The sequence below is a fragment of the Malus domestica genome, chromosome 17 (assembly GCF_042453785.1).
Source record: "Malus domestica chromosome 17, GDT2T_hap1".
NCBI lineage: Eukaryota > Viridiplantae > Streptophyta > Magnoliopsida > Rosales > Rosaceae > Malus > Malus domestica.
In genome coordinates, this window is record NC_091677.1 from 22,453,185 (window position 1) to 22,466,012 (window position 12,828).

A 12,828-nucleotide genomic window follows, 5' to 3' on the forward strand; every position below is an offset into this window, starting at 1 on the left:
CCGAACACTTCCTCCAAAATGCCAAAATGCCAACCAATGTCTTACCTAGATGTGAGAAGAATTCGTTGAGTTCTCCTAACAAGTCTCCAAGACCAAGCTCTCGGTCACAGACCAAACCTAAAAGGCTAAAACTAGAAGATGGAATTCAGTACTCACGATCTATCTTGTGGAACTGTTAGCTACATTGCAAAAAATGAAAGATTAGTTCAAAAGAAGATGATATAGAGAGAGATTGAAGGCTCTTGAATTGATTGATGTCTCTGATACAATAGGTCTAGCATAATACACAAACACACATTACACCAAATGTTCTAATGCAATTTGTAGATTTTTTTTTTAACTTTTCAACTAATTAAGTTATTACATGGGAACTTTAACGAAAAGCTTACAGTATTGTTCACTTTAACGAAAAATCACATTTTTACACTAAAAAGTCAATCATGTTACTATTCATTGTACCCTTTGTTTTATTTTTTTATTAAAACTCAAAATTTTCAAACTTGTTTCATTAGTTTTCTTTTATTACATTTTGTTATACCAAACATTGTTCCTGATAGATTTTCAAAAATCTCTACAAGTTATCATGTGTGTTATGATGGATAAAATTGTAATAGGAGAACAGTCAAAATCGTAATCGGAGATTGAATTTAACAATCTTTTTGACGAGACAATAATACCATATATACTTAAAAAAAGTTGAATTGAAATCCCAATTTCCAACTGAGGTGTGAGGAGGAGGTTGGCCACTTGTTTTTTGTTTTTCTATTTTCATTTTCTGTTTGTCCAAAGGGGTAAAAATAGGTTGTAGGAACAACATACTAGGGTAAAAACACAAATTATGCATTCGGGATCTATAATATTTTGTAAATAAAGACCCAGAGCCTATAAAAATATCTCTATTGCTTCCCTGATGCATCTTATTCCTAAGAACTTGACAATCTTTGGGGTGATTTTTTACTTAAATCGACAAATGATCTCCACCATAATTATATCACAAATCACATATTGAACTGTGGTACAAAGGTAATCTATAGGGGACGTGATGGCCGCGAAAGCTAGAATTAATAAAATAGATGGTGCTATAAAGAAGCATTGAAAGACATGGAAGCATACTGTTGCGGTGGTGAATTTGATTTCCGGTTCAGCAACAGCTCCCACTTCTTGACCACTGCCGCCAATATCTTGTTCAGCAATTGGTCCCCTTCTTGACCACTGTTGTCGACATATCATAAAGGATCCTGAATGAGTCCGCATACCATTAATCCTGTTATTTTTGTGCTCTTTATTTTTTTTTTCACCGACTTTAAATTTTTTATCACACTAGCAAATCTTATACATAAATCTTAAAATAAATTATAAATTATTGAGTCTAGGATCAACAGAAGCAATTACGACATTTCAGATATGGGATAAAATACATTTTCATAGTTGGAAAATGATGCTAAAGCCTCTTGTGTTTCAGAAGGAAGTATATCCTTGCAGTGATGAGAGTTAGGAGGAATTGAGAAGGGAGAGAGAGTGAGGCGTGAAGATTGCAGAATGAATTGGGAAAAGATGAGGGTCTCAAGGAAGTATGAAATGATTTGGAATTGGGAAGGTGGTAGTGTTATTATATAGTGTTAGAGAAGCGAAAGGTTTTAGGGTTTTCATGTCTCAAATTACCTGACTCTCACTTCCCAAATTAACCTTGTAATGACCTATGAATATCCGCTAAAATATGTTGTGCGATCGCATAATTTTGCATGAGTAGTGGGGATACCTTGGTAAAAGAAAAGAGGTAAGGTTGGTAGGTGAGAGTAATGGGGATATCTTATTCAGTACATACTATTTTGTTGTTTTTTTTATCTACTGCATTATTCACATCAATGCGTTTCGGGTTGGAAAGATAGAGAGGAGAGGGCTCAGCCTTGTTAGTTGTCACCATCCCAGAAACAAGCCCTTCACTTTCTGGGGCACATGAAAGTTGCATAGCATACAAACCCCCAATAGACATGCCCATTCAATTCAACTTTTTGTCCTCTCTCTTCCTCTCTGGTAACCTAGCTACATCCATTGTATTTTTTCAGTTTGCTTGCTCAATTGCTTTCTAGGAAGAAATTAAACATTCGATCAACAAGGAAAGTAATAATAATGATTTGTAGATGAAGGTCATCTCATATCTGTCCATCTTCTTTCTTGTGCCCAGAGCTTGCACCCACCTCGGTATATCAACATATCGAGGACTAGCGAGTAGCGCGTACTGATGACTAATTACATGTTCGATTGAAATTTCTTTTCATTAAGATCAATGAAACAAGATGTATCTCTAGACCATCCATAACTGAAATGCAAAGTAAATCAAAGCTCTTATATCTGGGTTCAATCTTTTTATTGTTGGGAACACAAATCGGTCTTCAAAATATGTTAATTACTTGATCATATTTTCCTTATAATTTTGGGGTATTTTGATATGGGTCCAAAGTAACTAAAAATTGGACCTATTTCAAAAGTCAAAAGTCACTAAAAATTAGACCTATTTCAAAAATATGTTTATAAAATTGGACCTATTTCTAATTTTCCCTCTAATTTTTCAGGCTAATAATATAATAAGCATTCTTCATTACACATTGAAAATGCTAATTTACTTATTGTCTTCCATTTTTTTTAGTGTCAAAGCGTAATTAAAATTGTAAATTTAATTCTCGTTTGTCAACAGCCTAGCCTAGGATTTAGCCAACTGGTTTCACACTAACGACCTCAACAATTTGGAAGATATTTGAGAATATGTATTCTAATTTATTGGAAGGTATCTCTATGGTTTAACACCGTCAACTTATTGGAAGATATTTTTATGCTCCCGGTGAATTAGCTCTATTTTCCAAATTTTGCAGCTATGTCAAGAGAAGGAGAAAATGGTATTGATTCCCCTCGATTATAGGAAATTAAACAGAGAGTAAATGGTAAGTTTTTTTTCTCCAAAATAAATAATTAAATGCATAAACATAACCAAAATTACAGAATCACGTAATTTGAATTGAATAAAAACTGTTATTAGTACTTCAAAAATCTTATTCTACAGTCTACCCTCATGAGCCTCCGAAGGTCAAGTGCAAAACCAAGGTAACGAAACCTTAGTTATATCAGAACTTAACTTTCATGTATATTGGTTACGATCCAAACCATAATATATATCTGGTGTTGTATAATGCATACCATATGTGCAGATCTACCATCCGAACATCGACTTAGAAGGAAACACTTGCCTTAACATTCTTCGGGAAGACTGGAAACCTGTCTTAAATATAAACACTGTTATTTACGGATTGTATCACCTATTCACGGTATCTCTGATCGCAACACAAAATATTTCGTGACCTCAAACAAACTATCCGTTTTGTTTTTTCTAGGTTTTATTTGGATGTGTACCTGTTGTGAACTCAAATCCTGCATTTCTTCATGCAAGAACCTAACCATGAGGACCCCTTGAATCAAGAAGCAGCTGATCTTTTGAGGGACAATCCAAAATTGTTTGGTTTGAACGTGAGAAAATCGATCGAGGGAAACATATGGGTGGGAGGGGCCCATTTTCCTGGGTGCAAAACGGGTGACTTCTACTGATTTGGTTTATCTAGGGTTTTGCTTCTTCGTGGTCCAACCATGGTTGTATGAGGTTGAAGGTTTGTATGTTTTTTGGGTGTTTTCTGCATTTCAGGTGAGTACTTGGTGGGGGATTGTCTGTTGGCACATTTTCAGCCCATACTTGTAGCAGGAGAGTGTGTATTAGTGTAATTTTGATCTTCCTTCCATTAATAAGATGGCATCATGTTAAGGCTTGGTTTTGACTTGCTATTTCAATTTAACTGTCGTGGCCTTTTTTTGTTGATGGTTCGATAATTTGGGGATGCAGTTATTAATAAAACAACAATTCAACATATCGTGTCTCCCAGTTCAACCTCAATCATTTACGGTCTTGTCTTGTGGCAAATTTTCAGCCCATAATTTGCGGGTGCATGTATAAAATCATAACTATTATACGTATGATTTAGCATTTTGCTCATTCGGAGTATTAGATTAAACTCATGAAAACATAAAACTTCAGAGAAATGGGACTACATAGTGGCGGTGTCCCAATCCCTTATGCATCGTCATGTGCTTTAATTTATTGACATAACATTTCATGATTAGTTTAAAGCATCATCACTTTAGCATGTTAGTTGTATGCGAGTTCTTCTCCCAAAGATGCATGAATGCAAATTGCAATCAGTTTTTCAGCATGTTTGATCCATATCCTGTAATTTTGGGTTGGGCCTGGTGAAATAGGCATTAAATGTTGGAATTCAAAGCCCATTATCTTACCCAAAAGCCGTTTTCCTTCTTCCTCTTGTGCAACTCAAATCCCCATGAACACTGTTATTTACGGATTGTATCACCTGTTCACGGTATCTCTGATCGTAACACAAAATATTTCGTGACCTCAAACAAATTATCCGTTTTGTTGTTGCTAGGTTTTATTTGGATGTGTACCTGTTGTGAACTCAAATCCTGCATTTCTTCATGCAGGAACCTAACATCGACTTAGAAGCGGGAGCTGTTGCTGAACCGAAATCAAATTCATCACAGTATGCTTCCATGTCTTTCAATGCATCTTTATAGCACCGTTTATTTTTCTAATTCCATTTGTGAGATGATATGGTGGCGATCAATTGTCAATTTAGGACAAAAATCACCCTAAAGATAGTCAGGTTCTTAGGAATATGATGCATCAGGGAAAACAATAGAGATATTTTTATGTCCTCTAGGTTTATGTAACGAAGACTATAGATCCCGAATGCATAATTTGCATTTTTACATAGTATGCTGTTCCTACCACCTGATTTCCTTTGTCTTATTTATTAGACATAGCCCTAAGTTTTCTGGATTTTGCCCTAGGAATAAATGCTGTATTTCTAGTGCATTTTATGAAATTGATAGGCAGTGGAAAAAATCTTAAAGGTTATGAATATGCATTATTTGGTCTTTCAATTACAACTTGCATCTTGTACTTTTATTTTAAAGTCATCAAGAGACTGTAATTGAAGGGATTGAGAATCCACGGACTTTTTTTTCTTCATTTTTCGGGTATCATACATAACATGAAAAAGGTATGATACCCCAAAAATGAAAAAAAAAAAGTTCGTGGATTCTCAATCCCTTCAATTACAGTCTCTTGATGACTTTAAAATAAAAGTACAGGATGCAAGTTGTAATTGAAAGACCAAATAATTTGGAATTGGGAAGGTGGTAGTGTTATTATATAGTGTTAGAGAAGCGAAAGGTTTTAGGGTTTTCATGTCTCAAATTACCTGACTCTCACTTCCCATATTAACCTTGTAATGACCTATGAATATTCGCTAAAATATGTTGTGTGATCGCATAATTTGGCATGAGTAGTGGGGATACCTTGGTAAAAGAAAAGAGGTGAGGTTGGTAGGTGAGAGTAATGGGGATATCTTATTCAGTACGTACTATTTTGTTGTTTTTTTTATCTACTGCATTATTCACATCAATGCGTTTCGGGTTGGAAAGATAGAGAGGAGAGGGCTCGGCCTTGTTAGTTGTCACCATCCCAGAAACAAGCCCTTCACTTTCTGGGGCACATGAAAGTTGCATAGCATACAAACCCCCAATAGACATGCCCATTCAATTCAACTTTTTGTCCTCTCTCTTCCTCTCTGGTAACCTAGCTACATCCATTGTATTTTTTCAGTTTGCTTGCTCAATTGCTTTCTAGGAAGAAATTAAACATTCGATCAACAAGGAAAGTAATAATAATGATTTGTAGATGAAGGTCATCTCATATCTGTCCATCTTCTTTCTTGTGCCCAGAGCTTGCACCCACCTCAGTATATCAACATATCGAGGACTAGGGAGTAGCGCGTACTGATGACTAATTACATGTTCGATTGAAATTTCTTTTCATTAAGATCAATGAAACAAGATGTATCTCTAGACCATCCATAACCGAAATGCAAAGTAAATCAAAGCTCTTATATCTGGGTTCAATCTTTTTATTGTTGGGAACACAAATCGGTCTTCAAAATATGTTAATTACTTGATCATATTTTCCTTATAATTTTGGGGTATTTTGATATGGGTCCAAAGTAACTAAAAATTGGACCTATTTCAAAAGTCAAAAGTCACTAAAAATTAGACCTATTTCAAAAATATGTTTATGAAATTGGACCTATTTCTAATTTTCCCTATAATGTTTCAGTTTTCAGGCTAATAATATAATAAGCATTCTTCATTACACATTGAAAATGCTAATTTACTTATTGTCTTCCATTTTTTTTTGTGTCAAAGCGTAATTAAAATTGTAAAATTTAATTCTCGTTTGTCAACAGCCTAGCCTAGGATTTAGCCAACTGGTTTCACACTAACGACCTCAACAATTTGGAAGATATTTGAGAATATGTATTCGAATTTATTGGAAGGTATCTCTATGGTTTAACACCGTCAACTTATTGGAAGATATTTTTATGCTCCCGGTGAATTAGCTCTATTTTCCAAATTTTGCAGCCATGTCAAGAGAAGGAGAAAATGGTATTGATTCCCCTCGATTATAGGAAATTAAACAGAGAGTAAATGGTAAGTTTTTTTTTCTCCAAAATAAATAATTAAATGCATAAACATAACCAAAATTACAGAATCATGAAATTTGAATTGAATAAAAACTGTTATTAGTACTTCAAAAATCTTATTCTACATTCTTCACAAATATATATATATATATATATATATATATATATTTAATCATAAAAAATTTGGAATGAAAAATATAATTTGTGGAGTGCTAATAACAATTTACATTTTTAATTTATAGCTCTTTCTTACTCGTTCTTTTTATTTCTTTCAAAATATGTATGCTATTTTTTTATTTATTTCTTTTTCATTATTTTTCCCTCCTCATGTGCCATATTCAGTTTTTCTCTCCCAAATATGAAATCCAGAATGGTTGACTGCTATTATTATTAATTTTTAGCACATCGATTTATTTTTAGAGTGTTGATAGACCAACTTCATTGTCCTATTTTTCCAGCAACATTCTAATTTCACTCACCTTAAAAAATTAAAAAATTGAAATGTTATTTTCTCACCCTTTATTATTTCTAAAGTAACCTTTAATATATATTAAAAATTTTAAACATTTTTTTTAATCTATCCCATCCTTAATCGCAGCACCACATTCACGGTGCAGCCGAAGCCCCAACCCGCCTGCCCACTCATCCCCATCTCGCAACCCATCCACCACCACGTCTCAATAATCAATATCTTTGTCCCCTACCGACCACCACACTCTCTCCTGATACCTACCCCTCTGCCACCGAAACCTGTCCCCCTTTTCACGCCATAACCAAATCCTTCTCCAACTACATGGCCAACCCATAATAATTACTCTAGATAGCCCCCAACCCCTATCCTCATTTGGGATTTCAATGAATGTCATCCAACCTAAACCCTAGAACCCAACAATTTTGTTTTGGCTCAAATCTGTGGGTGTTCAAAAGTTTCTCCATTGAAGTGGTTATAGTAGTTGATGGTGGCGCAGTATTTACATGTCAGCTGCCCAATTATAAACAAGGGTTTAAAAGTATTTTTCTAAAATGAATATATGTCAATAACATTTTGATTACAAGGTGGGTGAGAAATGGGGTGAGTTTAGTAGCACTCTATTTTTATACTAAATGGAGGGGAGTTTGGCTAAACCACACAATGATCAACCTAATTTGGAATCAAATTCACCATCCACGCAATTCGAACCTAAAACATCTTACTTATGATGAATATCACCAAATCATAATACTGAGTGGCTGATTGACTGTTATTTAAATTAAACAAGTAACCTATACTTCCCATAAAGGTAGGAAAATGGTTTTGAAGAATCCGATGCATAGGATAGAAGCATGATGGGACTTGAACTCACAAGTTCTTTATGACGCATGACTAGGATTTAATAACCACCTTGCAAGGATTTTTAGGGTTTGGCCTGAGTAGATCAGGGATTTTACTTGATGTAATCAAAATTTGTAACTAAACATCAGTTGAAATCTGTGAGGGTGTTGGCAACCTGCAATATCTTCAATTTCGATAAACAACACTGAAGTCATAGAATTAGCCGACCAATGAGCACTTTCAATTTAGATAAACAGCATTGCTTTGAGACGGACTGATTATCTAAGTCTCTGTCAGCAAATAATCTCTAAGTACTTGTTGGAATAGGTCATCTTATTAGTCTAAAATTTCATCAACTAATGATGGCTCGATCAAGAAATGAAAGCAAGCACGCGAAATTATGTACAATCTTTTATTACATTCTTATTTTATTGATTACATTCCTATTTTGTTTGTGCTTACGAAAATGGCATATCCCGTTGACGGTAGAGTCGAAACCGAAACTGCATGGTTAATCGCTGAAAGATGTTTTCTTGTGTGGAAGAAATTTCATGAAAATTATAGCAGTCGGTATGGAACTAGTCGTAGGAAAAGTGCACTTACTAGTTACTAATATGATAAAAATTTTGAGTTTTGCATTAGGCAAATATAGAGATGCTCAGACAAAAGCGGTGAAAATTTATCAAGGTGACACAAATATTGGGGATGAGGTAAAAAATTTTCTAATTTTTTTATTAGCACCTACTTTTATTTTTTTTGAAATAATTAATTTTTTCCCACTTTATTTGTTTTAGTTGATGCAAGCAAACAGTTGGTACCTAATTTTGCCCAAATTCATCACAAGGTTCAACCATCACAAATGTTGGAAAGTTGTGAAAATTTTGCCTAAAATACTGAATTATTAAGCTTGTTTCTAATGTTGTTCCCAAAAGACGACGCTAAGAGGTGAGACTGACAGGGAGAGTGGTTCATTTTATAGAAGTCAAGTTGAGTATGCAAGGAACTTGGGATTGATAAAAAAGATCGAAAAGCTATGTTCATGAAGGTTGACGACAAAGCATCACCAAACACACAGGCTTTTTGAAGGCACAAATGAAGGAAAGTGACAAGAAGAAGAAAACTTTTCCATGATGACGGACATGGCATCTCGAATCTTAGTGAAGACGAACCTAGCACCACAAATTGGTCTGGGTACATTTAATTATCAGGTTATCTTATTAGATTTTTAAGATGTACCTGTTTTTATTTGAGAAATAGAATTTAATTATAATGTTTCATTGATTTATGAAAAAATAAAAATTAACAAAGCACTTTAATTAAATATAATAGAACTATATATTAAACAAATAAATCTCGAAGAGTTACAAAAATGTCCTTTAATATTTACTCCTCATTATTTGGGCTTTAATTAATATAATCGCAGATTGCATCCGCTATATTAATTGAACATAGCACCAATTAATTTACTTTTGCTCCTTATATTGTTCTTTTGCACTTTCCGAATTTACAGTTTTGCGAATTAAATCTTTGAAAATCTATATGCGCAGGTTTGAATCCCCAAGCATGTCGTAGGTTTGGGATATGTCACTTGCGTTCGAGTTCAAATCTTTTTTCTCATAAGTTAGATGAAAGTGGAGTATTCACCAACTTGCATGGTCGGTCTTATAATTCTTGTGCGACATAAATAAAAAAGTGTACATGTATAATTGTGTATTAAAGTCAATTTTGATGCTCCCAAGCTACATGAATAAAAATGGTTACACCATTCACAGACTGTACATACATCATTGGATTTAGATTCATTGTCTCTGTTAGACTAAAAACTTGAGGGTTTTAGAAAATTGGAGGTCTTGTGCGGTAACACTACATGCACCATCCTACTTAAGTTAGGGAAAATAATACTGGTTTTTTGGATATTCAGGATAGAACTACCTGCAACTTAGCCGGGAGGCAGGAAATGGGTTTTTGGATATTTAGGGTGTGTGAATAGTTGAATAGAGAATACTTTATTGTACCGCAAACATAAATTGATAACCAAGTGTTATTATATAAGTAATTGAGCACTTCAAAATGATTTTTTGTTTGTTTATAATATGATATTTAGTATGCCAGACCGTGTTTTTGATCCAATGAAAATTTTATGTGGCATGGTTACGTTTTTGTGACATGGAAGTTCCGTAAATGAATCCAGAGGACATAGAAAAAAAAATGAAACGAAAGAATCCGAAGTCCCACGTCTAAAAGTGGACACATCAGCACTCTCAACTCAGTGGGTAACTAGAGGTTTAGTCAGCTATGACTGCCCACTAGGTCTCTTGACTTGGGCTGGATCTTGTAAAAAGTTGATGGGCCTCAACGTGGGTTGTCTCACAGCTTTCACACAACGATACTTGAGAAAATAAAAGGTTAGGATTAGATGCAACATGCATGTTTGTAACTCAAGTGATTGATCTAAGTTCTATGTTATTTTTTTATGAAACATGGTGTGGCTAAGGTAGCTAGAGTAATGTACGAACATTGTTCTCGTTATATTTTCAATAATATCTCCAAGTTAGCACGTGTGTTATAACGGATAAAATCGTAATAAGAGAACAGTCAAAATCATAATAGGAGATGGAATTTAAGAATGTTTTTAAGGAGACAATAATACCATATCTACTTGAACAAGGTTGAATTGAATTCCAGATTTCCAATTGAAGAGTGAAGAGGAGGTGGTACCTAGTGACCCTGTCAATGGGTGTAAAACTTGGGAAATTGACCATCTCCGGATTTCTTTCACCGACTTCACTAAATCAATAAATTTGGATCCTTGAAATTTGATTTAACGGTTAAAGTTATTATAACTTTTAAAGGAATCTGCAGTTTTTAACCGTTTGATGAAATTTCAAGATCCGAATTTATTGATTGGGTGGAGGGGTAGGTACCCCCTAGCTAAGACTGGACAAGATCAGCTTATCTCCTACCATTTTGGTACGATGTAGGCAGCTTATCTCCTCAGACTATGACCTCAGGTCTGTGGCTGATGGGTGGAGACGTCCAATCGGTACAAATTAATTAATTATGATGGATCAATAGTAGAGCATTACAATAGCTGTGATTTCGTTCACCTAGCAAAGGATTCTGCATTTATGGAGTTGTTTATGATTTTTCATAAGAAAAATTAAAATAAAATTCAAAAAAAAAATAATAATGAAAAAAAACAAATAAAGCCGTAGTGAAAGATACTACAAAAAGATAAAAAGGTAATTTTAGTCGGACCTGGATTCTCTCCGAGGCAAACCCTCGGGATCTTGCTGAGCGACAAACACTACAAACAGGGAGTTCCTTTTAAAGTTATAATAATTGTAACCGTTGAATTGAAATTGAATGACCCATGTTTGTCTCTCAGCATGATCCCTAGGGTTTGCCTCAGAGGATCCAGTTCCATTTTAATCACCATTCCGCCGTTATATAGTATCCTATGGCCAGAAGGTTGAGAGAAACAATATTTATTTTACCTTTGATTACCTGATTTATGACTCAACCGGATGTGATTTTGGAGTATTTTCCTTCACAAATAAGAGAATTAGGCATTTTAGTTGCCCCAAGAGTCGTTCTTGATCCCAGTTGCATACTGCACCTGTATGGTTCTTAGGAATATGATGCATCAGGGAAAGCAATAGAGATATTTTCATGTCCTCTAGGTTTATGTAACGAAGATTATAGATCCCGAATGCATAATTTGCATTTTTACATAGTATGCTGTTCCTACCACCTGATTTCCTTTGTCTTATTTATTAGACATAGCCCTAAGTTTTCTGGATTTTGCCCTAGGAATAAATGTTGTATTTCTAGTGCATTTTATGAAATTGATAGGCAGTGGAAAAAATCTTAAAGGTTATGAATATGCATTATTTGGTCTTTCAATTACAACTTGCATCTTGTACTTTTATTTTAAAGTCATCAAGAGACTGTAATTGAAGGGATTGAGAATCCACGGACTTTTTTTTCAAATCTTTTTTCTCATAAGTTATATGAATTTGGAGTATTCATCAACTTACATGGTCGGTCTTATAATCCTTGTGCGACATAAATAAAAAGTGTACATGTACAGTTGTGTATTAAAGTCGAGATCTTGATGCTCCCAAGATACATGAACAAAAATAGTTACACTATTCATAGATTGTACATAAGTGATCGGATTTAGATTCATAGATTGTCTCTGTTAGACTAAAAACTTGAGGGTTTTAGAAAATTGGAGGTCTTGTGCGGTAACACTACGTGCACCATTCTACTTAAGTTAGGGAAAATAATACTAATACCTTTGGATTAAGCCTAATGAAGTAGGTTCGAGGTTCATGGGTGGTCTTGCTTTAAGTTGATTATAGAAGGAGTGCAAAGGTATTACTAGTTTTTTGGATATTCAGGATAGAACCACCCGTAACTCAGCCGGGGGGCGGGAAATGGTTTTTGGATATTTAGGGTGTGTGAATAGTTGACAGAGAATACTTTAGGGGTGTGATATTCACACACCCCATTTTACTTCTCACACATACCTTTTTAATTTTCAACCGTAAGATTGGATGAATTGAAGAATATCAACTGACATAATTTATCATTGGGTGTGTGAGAAGTAAAATGAGATGTGTGGATAGCACATCCCATACTTTCTTGTACCGCACACATAAATTGATAACCAAGTGTTATTATATAAGTAAATGAACACTTCAAGGCACTTGCCATTTGGTATGGTTGTGAGTTTGCTAAGTAAGTCTATGGGCTTGCATAGAATTATTGTTGAATCAGATTCTAAAGAGAACATTTCTGCTTTGGCTCATGATATGTCCTCTGGCCGTTAGGAGGCTTATCCTACGTTGACTAAAATCTTGAGGCTTAAGGATATCTTCCAATCATGCCGCTGGTCTTGGGTTCCGAGAT

The 12,828-nt window shown here is 34.7% G+C and overlaps 1 protein-coding gene and 1 long non-coding RNA gene across 3 annotated transcripts in view; one reads left to right on the forward strand and one right to left on the reverse strand.

Annotated features, from left to right (window-relative positions):
* Positions 1–4,753, forward strand: part of LOC114823129 (NEDD8-conjugating enzyme Ubc12-like) — a 28,327-nt gene extending 23,574 nt beyond the window's left edge. Inside the window, exons 5-8 of one of the 2 annotated variants that reach the window (XR_011578152.1) lie at positions 3,082–3,099; positions 3,204–3,324; positions 3,446–3,656; positions 4,540–4,753. Coding sequence is in view for 1 of the 2 variants with exons in the window: in XM_070817277.1 (XP_070673378.1) it covers positions 3,082–3,099; positions 3,204–3,324; positions 3,446–3,597 (291 nt within the window). In the remaining variant the exon portion in view is untranslated. Of the gene's footprint in view, positions 1–3,081; positions 3,100–3,203; positions 3,325–3,445; positions 3,912–4,539 lie in introns of those variants that run through there. The other variant, XM_070817277.1, reaches the window with a different exon arrangement.
* Positions 825–1,566, reverse strand: LOC139193708 (uncharacterized). The gene is made up of 2 exons (XR_011578153.1): positions 1,419–1,566; positions 825–1,238 (listed from the first exon to the last, which is right to left on the reverse strand). It is a non-coding gene; the product is annotated as an uncharacterized lncRNA (long non-coding RNA).
* Positions 4,754–12,828: the final 8,075 nt, after the last annotated feature.